Genomic DNA, 22,561 nt, shown 5'->3' on the forward strand with positions numbered 1-22,561 from the left:
GTAGCTGAGAACCCGGCATTAAATCTCTGATGTGTTCCGACGACCCCTTAATTTCATGCATTTCAAGCGAATATCAAAACAACGCTGTTCAATTGCTTTGATCGCAGCGGAATAGAACAAATTAGACTCGTTTCATAGCTATTTCATTGGGTTCCTAAATCCATCCGAAAAATAGAAAATAAATGACAAAGACAATGGCAACATTAACTCGACAGAAGCAGGGGGAAAGCCTGTCAGACAGACAGCCCAGAAGACACAGACACAAAGACTCTCTGATGAGAATCACCGCCATAGAATTTCTAAACAATGGCAGTTCATTCGTCCGTGGCAGACATTCTGGCGGCAGGTAGGCAGTCCCTCGTCTGGTGCATTCGGAGACTGACGTAAAATTGGGTTAATTTTTTATGTCTTTCCACTGCACTTCCTCTTCGACGTCAAACAAAAAATGCGTAGGTTTTACGTCATTTTACAGACTCCAAGAAAGAAGTGTGGGAATTTTGTGCGATCGGCTCATGCATCATCAGAAACAAGTTCAAACCAAACCTAATAACCGGCACAAGAAAACAAACATGCAGCGATCGGGCTAACCTGTGGCTGCCTGACTGTTTGTCTGTCTGTCCCATAACTGTCTATTGTATTTATTCAATATGTCATTCACACTATGTGTGCGTGTGTGTGTCTGGAAGGGCAGACAGACGGGCAGTCAGGCAGTTTGAATGAAACAAATTGACAAAGAACCCAAATAGGAGCAGCATCAGCAGCAGAGAATCAGAATTACCAAAAATCACCTACAAACTATTTCAATTCAATGTCCATCACTGACAGAAAACGGCTTTTTTCTTCTTCTCCCCCTCCTCCTTCGTTGTGTGGATCGAAGAAGGGACGTTGAACAAGGTACCCAATTTCAATGTGTCATTTAGAAATCTTTTGTTCCGGCCGATCAAAAATTCAGAGGACCAACTCAACTGTGACAATTTTCATTTCTTTTTGAAGAAGAAGAAGACGTGGCGGCGAATATTTTCATTCATTCATAATTTCCAGAGCCTGATGAAACCTGTTCGGGCATAATGAACTTGTTTTAAATATTTCTTTAGAATCTTTTTTTTTTTTTTTTTTTTGATTTGGGTTGATGATCGCTTGAGATTCGGCGGGAGAGAGTGAATTTTACTGTACTGTGATACTAAATTTAAAAAAAAAAGAAAAACATTTTAAGGAGCAATATAGAGAAATGACAGCATTGGGTCGGAGCAAAAGTTTTTAAAAAGGGTTAGGGGGATCCTAGAATCAATGAAATTGAATAGAGACAATATTTTGTTTGTCATATTTTTGGTATTGTACCCTTTACAGGTCGAATTTATTGCCCGACCCAGATGAAATTTTGTACAAGTCATTTGTTTGACCCAATTACGAACCTTATTGAAAATGTAGATATAGCTCCCATATGTATCTTCTTCCGATTTACCTTTTATTATGCACCAAACGTGTTCTGGTTTTAGGATTTTGGATGTTTAGCCACATTCATTTTCACCAGTATTTCAAATATTGTTTTTGGTGCTCTCAGTAGGAAAAACCTTCTCTGACAGAAAACTATTTACAAAGGTCCGGATTTTCGTATTATTATCATATTACTGTAACGGGTACCACCTCCAGTGACAGAAAATCGGCTATATGCGTGCAGGTCTCCCTAAGTTTCCCATATTTTTACCCTCATACCCTCAGACATATGACTACAGAGGGAATATATCATTTGATAAGTAAAAATGTGCATCATCGAAATAACGGATTAGATCCCAGGTCTCTTTGGACCAAGTCCGTTTCAGGACACTCATTCGCCTATCTGGTTGATGTATACGATAATTTTCGAAAGGAGCATCAGATTTGATCCAAACTTGATACATTGTAAAACTTAGATCAAGTTCGGAGATGGGCAATGGAAGCAATGAAACAAGAAAGGATCATCCACTTTTGTTAAAATTTTGCATATCCAAATATCTGCATCAGTAAGTACCTCCCCTACAATGGCTCAGCATTTTGAATAACCATGAAGCTCATAAAATGGGAAATGAAAAATCTGATTCCATTCAAATCCGACACATCCCAATCCACAATCCCAAAATATAGATTATATCGGATCGCTGCATCAAATACAGGATGAGATGAAAGAACTGCAAACAACTTCAGACTGCTATCATTTCTAAGCCACTCGTCCGACAGCTGCTACAATTATTCCAGTGACAGCTCAATATATTGTTTACAAGCGTACAAGAACATTTTGGTGAGAATTTCCAGAAAAAAAGTTATTCGTGATGGAATTCAAGCGTGATAGTGTGATATAAAGAATTATATTTGGTTAGAAAACCTCAAGTGGCTATCGTTAGAGCACGCCAGCATTTAAATATGAAGAAATCGTTTGTGTCTACCATCGCTCGTTACCGTGATACTGGGCAACGTCAAGGAAGTGGACGGAAAAAACAGCAACATCAGCTAAAATGGTTTGAAAAGTAAAGAAAAGACTCGATTGAAACCCCCTTGCGGTGGCCAAAAATGGCTCGTGAGCTGAACATATCGCAATATTCCATTCGGCAAATATTGAAAAATGAGCTCGGGGTGAAGCAATGGAAATTGCAAAAAGTGCTAGAACTTACACCGCAATAGAAAGAAAATAGAATCAAAAGAGCTAAAGTGGTGGACTGTCGAATTTGGTTTTCTCCGCTCCGATGAGAAAACATTCGTTGTCCAGCAGTTTGTAAATAAACAAAGTGATAGTGTTTACTTGCCAAAAAAGTCAGCTGAAAATGTGCACATTCGGTTGGCCACCAGAACTCAAGTGCCGGCCATGGTGATGGTGTGGGCCGCCATAATGGCCGATGGTCGCTCTCCGCTCGTATTATTTGACCGTGGCATCAGGATATATATTTCAAGCGCACAATGGCCACCAAAATCTCCGGATACCAATCCGTTGGACCTTTGTGTCTGGAGTATTTTGGAAGGCAAAGTTTGACTCTAAAAAATACCAAAGTGTCGATCACCTCAAGCAAGCGCTTCGCGGGAATGCGCCAAAATACCGTAGAGCATCATTCGGCCAACGTGTGACTGTTTCATGGTGATGCATGTCGGAAATAGCATCAAATTTTAGAATAAGTTTAGATTTGTTCGAATTGGTCACCTTTGGCACGAATTATGGCCTTCAGACAGCCAATGAAACAGTCACACGCTGCCCGAATGCTTTCATTCAATAAAATTTAAAAATTATGGCGTTTGACTGATTGTTGCAGTTTGTCAGTTGTCACCTTGTACTTGTCGGAGACCCCATAAGGATAGACTCAATACTGAAGAAAAAATGAATAAAATTTGTCATAGGCCTTTTTGAAACTCCTTAAATGTTTGGTATTGAAATATAGCTCGTTATATGAGAGCTCCTGATTTTTAAGGTTTTATATTTTTCCAATTAAATCATCATTATAGGTCCATGTCAGAATTTTAATATTAGTGACCAATAAAGGAAGGATGTTTTTCGTCATATAATCGGGCCCATTCGAAGTTATTAATTTTATGAAAATTTTTGTAAGAAGGACACACTGAGGACCAAGTTTCACCAAACTTGGAAACTTCGATGAATTTTCATTAGAACCTAACAGGAAAAATATACTGATATGCACCAACTCTAATATTTGAAAAAAAAAATCGGGAAATTATTTTCACATTTATGAGAATACCATGAACCTTATGTTGTGGAGGTATCAGAAGAACCGATCTCTACCATATTTATAACAGATCTTTTGTTGATGGAAATATTGAGATGTGCCAAGTCTCGTTTTATGAGCTTCATGGATATTAAAAATGTTGAACCTTTTGTGGGGGAGTTGCCGGAAGGAGTGGACCGATATATACCATCTTTACAACAGATCTTGTGGTCTTAAAAATATTGTGATATGTGTAATTTGAAGACAATCAGGCTGTTACATCACATATTATCAAAGTTATAATTATTCAAAATGTTGAGCCTTTGTGGGGGAAGTACTTGATGGAGTGGACCGATATTGTCTATTTCCGCACCTGACCTAGCACTGAATATTAGGATTTTTTTTTGAATTTTTTGAATTCTTTTTTTTTAAATTTTGTCTTTCGTGGAGGAGGTACAAAAAGGAGGACCGATATTGCCCATCTCCGAACTCGATTTAAGTTTGGTAATAATGTACCAAGTTTGGACCAAATCTGGTACTCCCTTCGAGAGTTATCGTGCGCACCAGCAAGATAGACAGACGGACATCGCTAGATCGACTCCAAATATCCTGAAACGGATTTGGTCCAAAGAGACTTAGGGTTATTTCAAAGAGGCACGTTTTTTCGTATCAAATGATATACACCCTCCGTAGCCATATGGCTAAGAGTATAATAAAGAAATACCAGAGGCACATTTCTGCCATGCTATGGTTCGCAGCCTTACCTGCTGTTTGTGTTTCCCCAGCTCAAGAGGTAACGGGATAAATTGAATTCGGACTAATATAGGCCGAACGTGATTGACACAGTCCAAAATCGCAGATAGGTGAAAAAATTAATCGCTAATTTAAAGAATCTACGTTGACCAAAAATAAATTTTTGTTTATTTTTTAAGCGGCATATCCCGGAGATATAACTTCAATTAGCACTTCATTAATTGAATAACCCTCCAAGGGACTTCAGTTTCATAAAATAATGTTTAAAATTATTAACCACTGCCAAACACTGCTAATGGGAAACATAATACTCCAACACGTAAATAGACCGACCGACCAACAACAAACATACGAACGGCAAGCAGACGAAGAAGGCACCTAGGAAATGAGAAAATTTATAATGCAAATGAAATAAAATGGAAGCGAAAAATGAAATGTGTACGGATGGATGACTCGCAAAGGAGGAAGCGAATGAGTGAGGAGTGAATGAATGAATGAAAAATGATTAAATGAATGAATGGAGTTTAATGAATTTTCCATCATTCCTTGGGGACTCATGTCAGCAGGAAGGCCGTAATATGCCACACAAAAAGACAAAATACAAACCTCCATCCACTTTCGTACCAAACAAAATAGATACTGAATAATAGCAACAACGACAAGAACAACAGCAAAACCTAATAACTCTCACACGATAAATGTGCATTAACTTTGAAGAGGAATCGAGGCAAAAAACAAAAAAAGCCCTCACTGAAGCCGCAAATGTTTACCTCAATGCTTAGCAAAATAATCGTCAAGTGCCGCTGCTGCTTCAGTCAGTGTTTTCGAATATAACATGTGCCCCAGAGTCCAAGGCATACCACCATAACCTCCCTCCACCGCTTCGATACCTTACTCTCTCTCCCCTCGATCCGCTCCCATTGGCATTGCTATTGAAATTTAATACTTTGGCAATCTACGCTACTTTTGGCTTACTCTGAAATGTTGGGATGTTCTGTGCCGTGCTGCGTCGTACTTTGCTTCCTTCCAATCATCCTTCGTCTGTTACGACGACAGACTTGTGTCAGTCATCAGGCCTATTCAAAGTTAACAGTTTGCTGTTGTTGCTGCCGCTGCCGCCTCGTGGTGATACAATAGACATTATTCGCATAATATTGGAAACACATTTCACCCTCCACTGATAATGGTGCTGGAGAGGGGGGTGCTCTGACACAAAAGCAAATCAATTTACAGTGATTTGAGTATTCGAACATTATGCAACATAACAGAATATAAAAATATGTAAAAATAAAAATTTTAAACCGAAACATGACCCTTCGAAAAAAACATTTTCAGACCCCATGTCTATTTAGACGAAATCCGCTTCAGGACATTTGAAGTCGAGCTAGCCTGTAAGTCTGCATACCTTGTATAGGACTCTTGAAACTTGATAAAATTTAAAATTTACCAAATACAAGTTAAAAAGTATCAGATGTATATCCTCAGCCAATGTTCGATCATTTAAATATATTTTGACTAGGTTCCGATATTGATATTTTGAATAGGTTCCGATGGAATGTGCCAATATTGTCCATTTCGTATCGTAATATGATACAAATATTGCAATGTTCCAGGTTTGACTATATCGACTAGTTCCTTCCGTTTTGTTTTTTAAAATGTTGAACCCCATGTGGGGGAGGTACCAGATGAAATGTTCGGATCTCTACCATCTTTATAAGAGATATTGTGTTGAAGGAAATATTGAGATGTACCAAGTCTGAATGGCCTTCATTGATATTCAAAATTTTGACCCTTTGTGGGGGAGGTACTAAAAGGGGTGAACCGATATACTCCATTTTCACACCAGACCTCGAGTAATTGAAAATATTGTGATGTGTGTAATTTGAAGAAAATCGGACTCTTACATTACATTTTTTAAGAGTTATAGTTATTCCAAATGTTGACAAATTTGTGGGGGAGGTACTTGATGGAGTAGACCGTTATAGTTCATTTTTCGCACCTGACCTAGCACTGGTGTAAATATTAGGATTTGCAAAATTGGAGCAACATCGGGTTATCCTTTCTCTTTCTTTGCAGAAAAATATTTTTTGAACATTTTGACCTTTTGTGGGGGAAGTACCAGAAGGAGTGGACCGATATTGCCCATCTCTAAACTACGATATTTCAAGCTAGCCATTGTATGGAGGCCATACGAAGATGTAGACCTGCGCAAGTAATTTTTGTAATAGATTGTAGTAGTCATAGGACCTTTAAATTCGAGATTTAAAACAATTTGGTTAAATGATGTCGATAATATCATCAAAATATCGAAAAAAAAAGGTATGACGTGGACCTGCATAGACAATTTTCTGTCACATCTTGCATCACAAGCTTCCATTAAGATCTTCCAAAACAAAATTTGAAACAATTATGGTCTATAATTTTGCTAAAAGCATAAAAATACCGAATATTAAGATGTGCTGTTATATGGGGGCTATACGAAAAACTGGACCCACATGACACATTTACGAACTCAACCTGCCTACTGGCAAAGTACACATTTGTGTAAAATTTTAGGCTACTATCTCAATTCGTTCGGAAAATAGCGTGATTGCAACAGACAGACGGACATCGCTAAATCGAGTTAGCATTTACCCTGAATATATATATACGTTGTTGGTTCTGGCAAAAGTATTTGGAGGAGTTACAAACGGAATGAAAAATTTAATACAACCTCCATAGTATGGTGGAGGGTATAAAAATAAACATAAATGCGACAAATATGCAACCTGCTTCGGAAAAGGACACGATTTTTTATACTGGTGGGGCCGAAACACTCATGACGTACTGTAACGTTATATTTTACAGCATCCATTGAAGTGGTGGGACCTCTTGAAAAAAAAAACAATACACTGAGACTCAGTCAGGAGAGTGTCTCCCCGGCTTTTGAAAACGACTCAACTCTGTCTGATGAAGATAAACCTTAAGGATATGCGGAAATTTGAGAAGTATAATCCGCAAGATGTTCTCTGGATCAAGATGCTCTCACTCTCCCACCCACTGAACTCACTAAGAAGAACAGTCCAGCCGTGAGCCACTTTTCCAATAAGGACTCCGTGGAGGTCAGCGACGCACCTCTGATGGGAAGACAGCTCCCATAATCCTACCAACAGCGGAAGCAATTGCCGTCTGCACTGAGGCAAAGGCCCTCACAAAAAGGACAGATGGCCAAAGGATAGAAAAGTGGAACCGGTGACGACCACCGCCCCAGCGGTTACGAAGGAGGCTGAATCCTCTTCACTTTGAAGAGAAGACGATATACAGAGGAACCACACCTAGAGGACAAGAAATCGTCGGATGTTCAAACCTTCCTGCCACAATCTAAGGTTTCAACCCCGTCCCCCCAGCAAGCCGATTGTGACTAGGTCGCTAAACTCATTTATAAAATTAAGATAAAATTGCCACATAACCACTGTGCAAGAACCTCAATGACGAAACAAATCTTTGTGTCTAGAGCTACGTTCTTAGATTTTTCACTTCACATCGGCTCTACTGTGCTCCAGCAGTAGAGGCTTGTACGACAAGTAGCAAATGACAGCAACCAACAAGTTTCCAATTACATGTAGTTCACGTAGTGCTGGAGTATGGCAATATATACCCACTCGATACGAGGTGGCTCACAGCCAGTGGGAGGGTTTATTTAGTTTGGTGGCAAACAGGAACAGCAACAGCAACACTAATAGATTTTGTATTACCTTTTAACTCTCATGCTTCGGTGAACTCTTCGAGGTCTCCGAGGAATTCATTTCACTTTGAAGGGAACAGCATAGAATTGCAAAAAAAAAACAAAAAGAAACCAAAGCCGGCGAGCACTCGACACATGCCACATGCTGCAAATTACAACAACTACAGACAACCAGGACTACACGCTGTTTCAACGCCTATATTGTGGTCGTCCTTTTTTGGCCTCATTGCCTCGTTTGTTGTGCCTGCTGTTGAGTATCTCTTTTCTCAATTATATTCGTTCTAACGGCAAAACAAAAGCAAAGCAGTTCAAAACGGAAGGTTAAATGAATTCTAAGAGATTTCCGATTTTATTTATTTTGCTCCAGCAACTAATACCTCACTCCCTGGAGTGAGGGGGTGGTTGGGTGGATGGATGGGTGGTGCCAAGGGAATTGTTCAAAACCACACAAATTGCACATTGTGGCGTTGGATTGGTTACGCAAGGTCCGGTTAAATTTGCAACAATAACATTTTGACAAGATTCATAATAAACGACAGATGGCTTTTCCATTAATTGACCTGCTTTACAACATCTTCATCATCATCATCCTTATCACTACCCCCTTGCTTGGGCTTCTCCACCCCCATTCATCTCCTATAAACACCCATCATCAGAATAATCGATAATTGTTGTAAATGCCATTGTTTAACTGTCATGACAACTACAAAAGCCTAGGAATATTTTGCGTCCTGCACGTAGGAAGGAAGCAGTAACAACTTTAGGTTAAATTTAATAAATATAATTCCTTTCTTGTGCTCACTCCCGTATGGGTTTCCTTGTAACCCTCACCAGGATGGTGGGGGAGATTATGAAATGCCACATTAAACTAAATAAACAAACACAAAAGCCCAAAAACAACTTCAAATTCGATGTTATTAAAGCGATCTCTCTCGGAGTGGGGAGCTTAGTACTTGAGCGTGTAACCACAGCTGACTGGAATTAAATTGTACTTACATCGAATCGAAGTAAATTCAATTCAAGGATTTACCAATCCTCCGACTCCGACTCGTGTTGTCGCCCAGAAACGTTAAATACCTCTTTAGCAGCGATTAGACCAAATCCATCGCCCAAAAATACTTGAATTGATTGTTTCGAAAATTTTTGACGACAGATGTACAACAATTGTGTTCGACGAATCGAAGAATGGTCGATAACATTGTCGTGAATATTAAATATATTTTTCGGGATATTTGTTGGAGGAAAGGAGTCGATTGGCTGGGGGTGGAGAAGAAGTTGACTGACAATAAAGTTGAGTTAAAATTGACATTTAATTTGAACTTTAACAAAAACAGTAATTTTTAAAAATTTTAACTGAATGCTGTTCGATAACTTAATAGTCCAGTAAATGATGACGTTTTATGAGAAAATCTTCCTTCACTTTATAGAGATATGTGATAATTATTAGAACATGTTAAAGTTAGCGTGCGATACCACATATAGTCGACCGAAGTATTCAATTGTCATACTTTATCTAATACAGATGAAAATATTTTTATGGACAAAACTATAAGAAAATCTAACATTTGGATCGCTTCGTGGATGCCAACCCCAGAAGGGGGTTGGCGGATATATATCTATACAACAGATCTTGCGTTAGTGGACCGATATATCTCATCTTCACACCAGACCTTGAGTTAATAAAAATATTGTGATGTGTGTAATTTGAAGCGAACCGGATGCTTATTTCGGATTTTATGATCGTTTTGGTTATTTAAAACATTGACCATTTGGGGAGACACCAGAATCGAATCCCTACCATCTTTACAACAGATCTTGCTTTGATATAAATATTGAGACGTGCCAAGTCTGAGTGGAATCGGATGTTAATTATACCCTCAGCCATATGGATAGGGAGGGTGTATATACAGGGTGAGATAAAAAAATGCAAGAAAGTCAAACGCCATAATTTTTACATCTTTTTCAAATTTTATTGAATGAAAGCAAAAAATTTCAGAAATACCATCGAATTTTAGAATAAGTTTAGATTTGTTCGAATTGGTCACCTTTGGCAAGAATTATGGTTTTCAAACGGCCGATGAAACTGTCACACGCTACCCGAATGTTACTCTGTGGTACTTGGCCCATTCCCGGCGAAGCGCTTGCTTGAGGTGGTCGACACTTTGGTATTTTTCTAGTGCCAACCTGCTTTCCCAAATATTCCAGACACAATAGGTCAACGAATTGGTATCCGGAGATTTTGGTGGCTATTGTGCGCTGGAAATGAAGCGAGGCACCTCACTTTGTAACCATTCTTGGGTGGCGCGTACTGAGTGCGATGGTGCTGAGTCCTGTTGGAATGTCCAAGGCCTGCGGCCAAAATGTTTGCGTGCCCAAGGCTTTAGTACACCCTCCAGAATATTTTTGCAATAATATTCGCCATTTATTCTGATGCCACGATCGATTAATACTAGTGGAGAGCGCCTGTTATGGTTGCCCACACTATCACCATGGCCGGCGCTTGAGTTGTGGTGGCCAACCGAAGGTGCACAGTTGTCCTCTTTGGCAAGTAAAAACGATCATTTTGTTTGCCTACAATCTGCTGGACAACGAATGTTTTCTCATCGGAGAAAACCAAATTCGGCAGTTTACCACTTTCGGCCAAGCGAAGCAACTCTTTAGCTCTTTTCAGTCTATTTTCTTTCTGTTGTGGTGTTAGTTCTTGCACTTTTTGGAATTTTAATGGCTTTAACCCGAGCCCATTATTTTCAATATTTTCCAAATGGAATATTGCGGTATGTTCAGATCACGATCCATTTTTCGGCCACTGCGACGAGGGTTTCGATCAAGTCGCTTCTTTACTTTTCGAACCATTTCTGCTTATGTTGCTGTTTTCTTCCATCCACTTCCTTGACGCAGGTCTACGCTACCAGTATCACGGTAACAAGCGATGGTACGAGACACACGCTTGAGTTCCATCACGAATAACTTTAATATAATAAATAAAATAAAAAATAACTTTCTGGAAAATTCTTACCAAAAAGCTTTTGTACGCTTGTAAACAATATAGTGAGCTGTCTCTGGAATAATTTTAACAGCTGTCGGACGAGTTGCTTAGAAAATTGTTGAACGTTGGTTGCAGTTTACGAATATCCAAACCAACCATCTTAACTAAATGCTGCGCTCGCACACTGATTTCTCTATAAATATTCATAATTCTATCTCTGTTCCTACATTAGTGTCAAAAATATTTCTCGACGCAATGGAGTCATTCTCAGTTTCGTAAGTTTTAGTTTTTTTTTTTTAGTTAACGACAATAATTAGTATTTTTTCATAATTTTCGTGTCCTAATAGCACGGATTTCGAAAAAAACCTACTTTGACTCACATCCATTCCAAAATGTTAGCTTCAACCGTTTCGGCTGGTCGTCGATGAATAAGTATGTCACTTACAGATCATTCTGATCTTCAATCAAAATAGATTATGTGATAATTTTAAATTATTTGAGAGGTTAAGTAAAATATCAAACAAAAGAATTGTGTGTCATTAAAGAAATTGTGAGTTGTCTTTGAAGTGTTCTATGGCAAATTCTATGTTTGTAATTTTCTAAAAGTTTGCTTTTGCCATAATTAATCACTGAAAAGAAATTCGCCGCATGCCCTATTGGGTATACACTTAAGCCAGTGTAGGACTGTTGTGCGCTCGAGACTAAGGGTTTTTTGAAGAAGGCGGGCAGTTTACAGTCTCTTATATTTGAAATTCAGTTGCCTTTATGAATAGAACATTTGTAATTACCGCCATATCACCAAAGAACACGTAACGCCACCTATTAACAACCTTCGACAACCACACAACTATGCAAAAATTACTTGGTTTGTGTCCAGACTATGTAATAATGGCAGCACTCGAAAAAATCTAATTTTCTACTGTACAATTGTTTTCATAAAATCTGTGTAAATACAGTACTTTTTTCGTGGCAAACTGTTTGTATTTTTTAATTTTCCATATGAAAAGTAACAATGTTTTTATTAAAACAATTTAAATACATTTCGATTTATCTAAGAAAGATTTAAACCAAATTCATAAACATACGCCATAACTACTAAATATTCCATCAAACAAAAACACACTATTAATCGTCCAATAAATTTGACATGGCTACAATTTGATACAACCCTGCTGTGGTTGTGAGTGCTCGGTTATTGGTACTCGGTACCACCATCACAAAACACGAAAACACGGTTATTTTGACGAGACGTCGTTTTTTTGTTGCGTACTTTATTTCACAAAAACGGAGAATTGTACATAAAGAATCGATAAATATTGTATTTAAGGTGAAACACCGAAACTTTTTGTACAAATGGAAAGAGAAATTCGAAGAAAAACTGTATAAATTAAAGTAGAAAATCGTGAATGAAAAACTTTGTTGATTACAACAATAAAAGCAAAGAGGAAAAAAGCGTGTGCTGCAGCAGCTGCTTTGTTGCGCACACACACACACGCACGCACTCGTCCGCAGCCAGCCACATTAAGACGGCGGCACACACACACATGTACTCTTCTCACACCCTTGTCTTGTGTATACAAAATAGACGCTATGAAATTAAAGTGAATGAAGTGGAGAACAGAAAAAAAAACTAAAAAAGAAAACAACACCAAAATAAATAAATCAAACAAAACGTAATTGGAATTTGAATTTTTCTAACAAACATTTCTATGAAAGCTAAAGCTTGAATCAGTTTCATTTCAATTTCGAAACAGTGTTGGTCGAACAACAATAATAATAACAACAACAACGGAGACTACATCAATACGGACAACGGCTGGTGGTGGTGATGTTATTCTCGTCTCGTAAGAAGAAGCATTGGATATCGGAGCAGTTGTTGTTGTTGGTATGATGTGTTTCATCGTCGCTCGTTGCTGATACTTTTTAAGATATCGCCTCAAATTCTTTGTGTGTGTCCCAAAAGCCGATACTTTTCAAAGCCTCTGTTTTAAGGGAGGTTGTTACGCATGCGATTAATGGCCGAAAATGGAAACTTGAACAACAACATTATTAACAATTACAACAATACTACTAATTTAAGACACATCAATAACACTGTGGCACCACCACACAGAGGAGAACTAAGGTCAAATAATTTCGAGGCAACAACAATAACCCCGACATTAACTATTCTGGACCAAGGTCGCAGTGAAAGAGATGCGACACATTTTCGCTTGCGGGACGGGGCCACAGAAGCATCAGAGTCGATAACTTGTCTTAGCTGTGGAGAGGTTTTCAAGAGCACATCCTTGCTACAGGTCTTTGAACACTATTCGGAACGTGTTCACATTCGCAATTTTTCCAACTGCCTTTATTGCCAGGGAAAGGTGTACTCGTACTATCACAACCAAGGCCAAAGAGTAAAATACTACCACAATTGTCTGCGCTGGAAGAGGGGTGAAGATCACTAGACATGGAATACGAATACTACGATGTGATTCGTAGTGGAGGCAGTGATGCGGATGTGGTGTCAATTGCTGAGCAACGAGAGAGTATAAGTGCAGAATCGGCTGAATCCGAGTACTCGGATAATGGTGGCGGATTCGAAGACGATGGAAGCAGTATTAGTTCGCGCAATGCCAATGGCAGTTCAGGTGGTTTTGGCAAACGTTGGTCCAAATCAGAAGATACTCTATTGAAAACGCTAGTCGAACAGCATGGTGATCGATGGGATCTAATTGCACCACATTTCAAGGATCGCACCGAGCCGCAGGTGCAGCAGCGTTGGGCCAAGGTTTTAAACCCAGAGCTAATTAAGGGTCCCTGGACCAAGGAAGAAGATGATAAAGTGGTCGAGTTGGTAAGGCGTTTCGGTCCCAAAAAATGGACCTTAATTGCCCGTTATCTCAATGGACGCATTGGCAAGCAATGTCGTGAACGTTGGCACAATCATTTGAATCCTAACATAAAGAAAACGGCATGGACGGAAGAGGAAGATCGTATTATCTATCAGGCCCACCTGCAGTGGGGTAATCAATGGGCCAAAATAGCCCGGCTACTTCCTGGGCGTACAGATAATGCTATTAAGAATCACTGGAATTCCACGATGCGCAGAAAATATTATGACAATGAACGTAAATCAAATCGCCAGTGCACCGATTTGAAGAGTTCACGTTCCCATCTGAGAACGTTGATTAAATCTGGTGCTCCAATAACATTGAATCCCGGTTTAGCTTTGTCCGCTCAAATTTTACAAAGAGCTCAACAGGATAGTAATGCTGCAACAGCGGCGGCCGCTGCGTCATCTCAAACGGATAAGGTACAGGAGACGGTCATAAATCAACCTGTTAACACCCGTGCAGCGCCCAATATCCTAAAGAGGGGCAAAACGCAGCATCATCAGCGTATGCAACAAACCAATGCCGGCGATGTTAAATTACCCGATTCACCGGTAATGACACCCATCAAACCGTTGCCTTTCTCGCCAAGTCAATTCCTTAACTCTCCATGTCTAACCACATTTGAGGATTTGACTTTCCGGGCCAGTACACCTGTTCACAAGAGTCACAATAGAATTAATACTGAAACTAAAAAGGAGGTGGAAAGTTCCTCGATTGAGACGCCGCATAAAAGTGAGTATCTGATTGGGAATTGTAGTTGCAGCTTTCAACATATGAGGGGGGAGGTAATTATCTATGGAAAAGACCATAGGATGTGATGAATGATCCAAAGAAAAATTGTATGTAAGAGGTAGGCTTTAACTTTCGATTCTGAAGTAGGTTTTATTAACACCAAACAAATATGTAATGGACACCAATAGAGGATCCTACAAATTATTGTTGAATACAATGGAATGCAAATTACAACCAATAACTTGAGCATTACTCATGACAGTATGATGAAAAAAAAAAGTTCTTACCTTTTCGATGACATATTGAGAGCATGGGGATTTTCCAGACAAGCAGACAAGGAGCTACTTAGCACTCGAAATATTTTTTTTTTTTTTTTCATTTTTTTTATCACATTTTTATGTAGAAACACCGCCGCGAACATGATATTTTTATTTTGTGGTTTTATGTCTGGTTTATTGGGTTTCTTACAAACGACTCGCAAAAACGCGCCAAAAACTTTGGTTTTAAACAACGACTACAAAAAACGCGAAACAACACACACGTAATTGAACATTTCAGACATGACACTCGGGCAATGGGACAAATTTCACCGGAAGCACATTAAAATGAAATATATTTTAAAATAAAACGGAATTTATTTAATTTTAACAACCACAAATTTTAACGAACTTTTCCCAGTTAGAAATGACATTTCAATTTATTGTACAGTGTTGCATATTTTCGGCATGTTAATGAAAGCTCAATCTACGTTAATTAGGGTTGTAGTTATTGTGGTTACTCAAGTACTTTTTAATTAAAATAAACAGGAAATTGGAAAACGATTATTTTAACTTTAATGATCGCTTAGGGGAAAACATTTTCAGTGCTAAATAGCTGTTATTTGGCTATTTGCGTTTTCGAAGATCAAATGCCCAGCAGGGACGTACACATAAATGCATTTCGGGGGAGGGGTCAAATAGCAAAAAATAAACTTAATTTTATGTAAAATATGCAGAAAATGAGACGCAAAAAAAAGTCATTTCGGTTCACTTATTTATTTAATGTATACGTCCAAATCTACGCCATTTTGAAGGTTTTAGTTAATTGTTTTAAATTAGTAGCATGGTGACCAATGTGATCCTTTCAAAAATTATTCTGTATAAGTCCACAATTTGACAAAAATATAAAATTTTTCTTTAGATATTTTAATAGATATTTTAATAAAAAGTTATTTTTTTTTAGAAATTGGTTTCGTCGCTCCCCAATTTATTAGTGTTTTGAGATAAGAATAGCATTAATATTCAGAATTAATTCCATTATTCTTGTTTCTTACAATATTTATTTATTAGTTGTGAAATATCGCATTGTTTCACAGCGGCTACGGCTAGAAAAAGGCTTCTCCAGGGGTAAAAATAATAAAAATCAATTTTGAGCTGGTCATATATCCTAAAATGGATAAATGAATAAAAATAGATACTTTAAATCTTTAGTCACATTTTCCAGTCGATTTGAAAACATTTTTAAAAATATTAAAAGTTGGGCTTGGTCAAGCTTTAATGCCGTTCTCATTATGTATCTTGTTATCTCCAACTCCAAAATTTATTCATTATTTATATTTATTCTTTTTAGGCTTCATGGGACCCCGTACCCCAACACCCTTCAAAAATGCACTGGCTGCTTTGGGTAAAAAACGTCGCGGTGAACGTTACATTCCCCCAAGTCCATCTAGTTTGGCTGAAGATCTAGCCGAAATCATACACGAGGAACAGTTGAACGATACAAATCAATCCAACAGAACATCGGTGGCGATTAAGAAAGAAAACATTCCGGTGAACAGGACAGCCGGTGGTGGCACCAACTCCCAGTTGCCACCTCCAACGAAAAAGGCACGAAAATCCCTCATCACCAGTTGGGGTGAGAATGTAATGCCAAGTCATAGTTACAGTGATATGAAACTGGAGAGGAAACCGCTGCCCTATGAAACGGAAACACCCAGTAAATTCTTAATATCGAGTGATTCCATAGCCTTCTCACCGTCAAGCATTATGAAGGACACTCTGTGCAGTGAGTCAGATTTGCTACTGGATGATCCGCGAGATGATGAGGCTAAGAAGGAGAACAAGCCACAGCCGGACACTGTGGCACGTCATCGCAATCACCATTACCTAGATCCCAAATGGGAAAAGTTGGCATGCGGCCAGACCAAGGATCAGCAATATATGGTGCAGCAAGCCCATGCATGCTTAAAGAATCTCGCCTTAATGCCACGTTCGCTGAACTTTGAGAAACAAAAATAATCAGCACATAACCAAAATTATGCGAAAACTAAACATGGATATATTTTACTTTTTTTGTAGAATTAAAATTGTAATATTACTGCTGTCGAAAAATCGAGAAACAAATTATCAAAATATTTGGTATTTCTAGTTTTAAGTCCAAAGATTTTATTTTTGTATTGCATAACTTTTGAAAAAAAAAAAAAAAAAACAATTTCGTTGGAATGAAAAAGAAGAAGAAAATTTGTATGGTATACCTTTAGTTTAAGCTAAAATTTAGATTACAATATTATAAATTGGCCCCCACTCCCCCATTTCAAATTTTGTTACCATAATGGTTATTAGAGTGAATATAATAACTGCTCCTAAATACTTTCTAAGCAAAACAAACAAAACTATTTTTTTTTAACCTGAGTATCCTCTCTATACACATACATACATACACACATATATTGAATGAATAAAATTGCTGCATTGTATATTTTTTACTTTAAATAAATCATATATTTGTATTATAAAATTAATAAAAAAAAAATAATAAACAAGAAACATATACATACACAATATATATATTAAAAAGAACGGAATACTTGACGAATTATTTTTCTCTAATTCTATGATTTTATAAGCTATTGGACCTTTTTTGAATTGTCAATATCCTTGGTTGTGTTCGCCGGCATTGAATTTCTTACTACCACAGCCCAGAGACAACACCACAGAGGCAATAGTACAGTGGTCACAATACTGCTCAACCAGTTGTTGTAAATCTGAAAGGAAAACAAAAACGTTAGCAACTTTTTTTAGATTACATATTAAGAAGATAATGAAAATAGTTTTCTGTGGTATTTTTCTATTTAAGGACTACACCTCTCCTTAATTAGAAAAATACCACAGAAAACTATTTTTATTATCATGTTTGCATTAGAGTGTATTCTAATTATGGCATGCTTGTCAGATCTATAAGGAAACTCAACCGATAATCTCCACCATACAATTGCGCCATTGAATAAGCACATCGATCAATTTGGAATTAAAAACTGACTAATTTTTGTTCGGTATGACGATTCGCAGTGTTAGCGAATCAAATCAGAAGCTGTACTATAGTTCAGGGTCTTCAAAATTTATGGCTTGGGACGTATGTTGTAACTTGTAAAAGTATTGAATTGTAACCAATTCACTTGAAAATTTCTTTACGACCTTCAACATTGGGGTGCTACCGTAATAAGAGCTATTCCAAAGTCTTCCACATACATTGAAGAATTTCACGATTGTGTTTCCTACTCGGCTGGAGAATATGGCCTAGATCCTAAAACATTCCTGTAATATGTAGGGGGCCATATATGAACAGTATGTAGCAATTTTCCTCAAAAAAGAATTTAAAGTAAAATGAATACAGTACAATCAATTTGTTTGGAATTTGGAGGCACTATCAATTTTTTGGGCCATTATTGAAAATGTTGTGCAAGAAGGATTTTTGTCTTCGCAAAAAATAAGCAAATTTATTTGAAAAATACGTCTGAAAATCAAATAATACTTCATATCAGAAGATACCGACATATGAGGTATGTACCAAATATCATAAGCATTTCTTGCGAGTGAGAACTTGCCAACCTGTAGCTCTCAATGGGATTTTACAAGTGATTAGTTTAGAAATATTGCAAATAATCTAAAAAACAACCAGAGGCAAAATTTAGCGTTACATCGAGTCTTAAACTAAACATAAGAAGTTTGCTAATGGAAATTGACAATTTCTAATACCAAACTTCTTTGAAGAACTACAAATGCCTAGGACAATTTTCACTCATTTCTATCTCAAATGTTGTAACCGCAATCAGGATTTCAAGAGACATCGTTAAACAGAGTCAAATTTGTATGCCGATCTCTAACATATACCTTATGGGGTCATCAAAGTAATATTTTGTGGTGGAGGCAATAAAAAAATAAAAATACAACTTACCCAATTATCGGTTAAAGAGAATGTGATGGCATCCATTGTAGCGGTTACGGCACGCAGGGCGGTTTCTTTGATTGCCAGTTCGGGGAATTGGAACACGGTCAGGACAAAAACCAGACCATATATAAAAACAAGCGGGTTTAGTAGAATAGTATACACGGTTAATAAACTTTTTCTAAAGCCTTTCTTCAATTCCGGACTTATACCAAGAGCCAGTGGGACACTGAACAGTGCCACAATGAAAGCTAAAGAGAAGTTCAGTAGACCCACAACAACCAAAGTTGTTCCAAGTCCTACCAAACAACCTAAATGCAGCCAATTGATGGCCTTTTCTGGCAGCTTATAAACAAATGGCAGGATGAAAGCTAAACAAGTCCATAATAGCATGGAAACTGTTACACTTTGGGCAGTGTTGAATCCATAATTGGAAATAAAATTAACCAAAAACTCCAAAGGCAGCATATGTTGGCATAGGAAACCAATTAGACATGCATACAGAATGTACATCACTGCTGGTACCATATCAAGCTCTGAAGATTCATTTGCGTCGTCGTTGTCATTTTCCACGGCTTCATCATCCTTCAAATCTCCACTTGCAATCAACCATAGTAGGAATGATTTAATAAATAATGGAGCAATAAGTAGACCCAAACATGGCATATAATCACCAATCGAAACAAAGCGATCATTTTGCACCAGGATATAAAAGAAATAGCTCTGATGAAAACGTTCCAAAAGATTGTTGAGACTGCGAGATATACCCTCAATAGTTTTCAGCAAGGGCAGTCCACCATTATAACGATTATTGTTGTTTGTTTGACGTTTGACAGCTTCCAAGGTCAATGACTCGATACGATGACGATGGAAAAATCCGTGATTGCCGTTTGGAACACCGGTTGAAAGGCTAAAGATCATGGATAGCATATTTTTGACGTTATTTTCCACAGAGTTTTGATACTGGCGTCGTTTTTTCTGTGGCGTTTGTTTGTAGCCGGATATAATACCCTCGCGGGACGTGATTCGCTGTACCAAATTAAACATGTCCAAATTCGGTAATTGTCCATTGAGGCCTTCTATTTTCACATCAACGTAATCTAAAAGGAAATATAAGAAACAACGTATTAGTTTTCTTTGCCCAAATTATTTGCACAGCTTGTAAGGGTACAAAATCTAATTATTTTGTAAGATTTTCAATGGTTTAATCATTTTTGGGGATGTTGATGATACGTTGCATTTAGTACATTCAAGTTGTTACAGAATGGTTTGAGATGACAATTTTATGGAGGTATTGGTGAAAATTGAATTTTCATTGATGACTCCAATTGTCTTGTTATAAAATTTCTCAGGGAAGATTTTGAGTTTTATGAATGTAGACAGTACTAAGTTATCTGGAAAACTTAATCATGACTTGTTTGTTACATTTTGTATTTCCTTCTTATACCTATGCTTATACTTATTTATTCTCTACCCAGTATACTTAGTTGATATACTGCTACATACCTATATCCAAATCCTGAACTTCTATATTCAATGCTGCCTGTAAAGACCCTGCCCGTGCTGGCAAATAACCATAATCCAAAAATGATTTCTGACGAGTTGCCTCATCCATTTCTGTGTTGAAATAAGCTTCAATGAAGGCATGCATGCCAAGTTGTTCCTGCTCGGTAACCAAGAAAATGATATCCTTAGCCCAATAGTTCTTCTCTGAAATAAATTATATATTAAGTGGGTCATGGCTTGTAAACTTCCTTAACTTACTCCTGGCAAAGTCTGCAAAAGCCAATAACACCGGAACACTGGCAACAATATCTGCATGTGGCGATTGTGGAGATCTGTATGGGGCAGAAAACACAATACCCTCCGTGGAACTGGTGCGAGGTGCCCTCAAGATACCATAAACATTTTTGCCCTGAAACTCTTTTCCTCCATCGAAGGGATAACGCAGAGTATAGTTGTGCACATAAGTCTCCAGGCCAATTTGTCTCATTTTAGCCGCAATCCAGGCATGGGGAGTTGTGGCCTTGTGATTTTCACGCTCCCTGCCCAGTTCCTCGATGAGTTGTTGGGCCCAACGACTAGACTCCTGTTTGATTTCCGGATAAACCAATCCTGTGAATAAAGTTACATTAACAATAATCTATGTTTATGGAATCATAAAACCATTTACCTGGTGATAATGCATTCTCTGATAGATAAGTGCCATGGTTAAAGTCTTTGTGGCCCAAACATCCAAACCACACAATACTGGCAACGTACAACAGCCAACCTACTTTGGAATGATGTTTACTGAGGACTTTTCCAAATTTATTGCGTGGAGTCAGTGAAGGATCTGACAGGAGCCCCATTTCTACGGAATAAACGACACAAGCAACACAAGACTACAAAGGCAGGGCTAATAGCTGCCAACAGTGCTGCCATTTTTGCCGATTTGTCGGCAAATCGGATTTATCGATTTTCCGATTTTTGCCTCAAAAATGACGATATTGTAATGATCGACACAAATTTTAATTTAAATTCAAACTCACTGTATCTTATAGGCTTATGTTTTCCAATATAGGTTGGTAAAATCAATGTCCAATGTGTCCTATTCCTTCCAACTCACTGGCTTGCCTGTGCGCGCGCTTCGTTCGCTTTGCTTGTGAAGAGCGCGTGGGAAACAAAAATGAAAGACGTCCCCAACGAAACAAATAAGAAATCAAAAAGGAACGCCCGATAAAAAAGAATGAGAAAGCAAAATCCCCGAGGGACCTCTGTTGTTTACGAATGAGACATGAGGAAATTGAACCGCTGGCCACATTCATTAAATGAACCACTGGAGTAAGTTCCTTCAACTCAAGGAAGAACTCGGCCGGCGTTTTCGCGCAGACTTACTTGTCTCCGGTAGGTAAACTTTGACAATACAAGTGACAAGTGTCTGACATATGGTACAATATGTCAATTCCACCATGAAGTGGAATTCCGATTCCATTTTGGCTTTTCCAATTTTGTTATTTAGTTAACAAAATTGAATTTACTTGAGCACGATTAATTAGAAGGAATACTTTATCCTGAAGATTACGTAAAATTAAATAGCTCAAATTGTTTTAATATTAATTTTCACAATAAATTATTTAAAATGTAAAACACGTAATATTTGAAACGCAATTAGAGTTCGGTAGAAAGAAATAACCACAGACAAACTGTAAAAAATCCCCCGTTTTCTACATTTTTAAAATAAAATTTTTCTTATATTTTTATTTCAATGTTAATTTTTATACTAGGAATATGTTATATAGGAATATGTTATCCTATTTCTTATTGAAATGTTTAGTTGTGCATATTGTGCATATTCGCTTTCTGTTCTTCACATGAAATAAAAAATTGACGATTGATTTCGTTTTTGATAATGACATGCCGTACTTAAGATTACTAAAGGAACAAGTTCCGGATGAAGAGTCAAATGATATATCTCAATCCAATCCACACTCAATTTCTCAACTTACTGAAAACAATCCACCTATTACCTTCGATTTTGATCATTTTGAAGAAATTTTGAAAAACAAAAACAAAGGTTCTGCGGCTGGGCATGACAGAATAACTTATGACATGATAAAAG

The 22,561-nt window shown here is 37.7% G+C and overlaps 2 protein-coding genes and 1 long non-coding RNA gene across 4 annotated transcripts in view; 1 reads left to right on the forward strand and 2 right to left on the reverse strand.

Annotated features, from left to right (window-relative positions):
* Nucleotides 1–15,427, reverse strand: part of LOC131802153 (uncharacterized) — a 152,357-nt gene extending 136,930 nt beyond the window's left edge. The window contains exon 1 of the long non-coding RNA XR_009342061.1: nt 15,045–15,427. This is a non-coding gene — a long non-coding RNA (uncharacterized LOC131802153). The remainder of the gene's footprint in view (nt 1–15,044) is intronic.
* Nucleotides 12,356–17,532, forward strand: LOC101892585 (myb protein). The gene is made up of 2 exons (XM_005190233.4): nt 12,356–14,757; nt 16,366–17,532. Exons 1-2 carry the CDS (start codon nt 13,599–13,601, stop codon nt 17,031–17,033), a joined length of 1,827 nt encoding a protein of 608 aa, XP_005190290.2. The 5' UTR covers nt 12,356–13,598; the 3' UTR covers nt 17,034–17,532.
* Nucleotides 17,487–21,640, reverse strand: LOC101892416 (glycosylphosphatidylinositol anchor attachment 1 protein). 2 transcript variants are annotated; one of them, XM_005190232.4, is made up of 6 exons: nt 21,492–21,640; nt 21,134–21,433; nt 20,725–21,075; nt 20,467–20,670; nt 18,970–20,060; nt 17,487–17,779 (listed from the first exon to the last, which is right to left on the reverse strand). In XM_005190232.4, exons 2-6 carry the CDS (start codon nt 21,309–21,311, stop codon nt 17,642–17,644), a joined length of 1,962 nt encoding a protein of 653 aa, XP_005190289.2. In that variant the 5' UTR covers nt 21,312–21,433; nt 21,492–21,640; the 3' UTR covers nt 17,487–17,641. The 2 variants fall into 2 exon arrangements, with proteins under 2 accessions (XP_005190289.2, XP_019894721.2); XM_020039162.2 differs by having other exon boundaries at nt 21,134–21,614.
* Nucleotides 21,641–22,561: the final 921 nt, after the last annotated feature.

Source organism: Musca domestica, unplaced genomic scaffold (genome assembly GCF_030504385.1).
Source record: "Musca domestica strain aabys unplaced genomic scaffold, Musca_domestica.polishedcontigs.V.1.1 2, whole genome shotgun sequence".
In the NCBI taxonomy this organism is placed as follows: Eukaryota; Metazoa; Arthropoda; class Insecta; order Diptera; family Muscidae; genus Musca; species Musca domestica.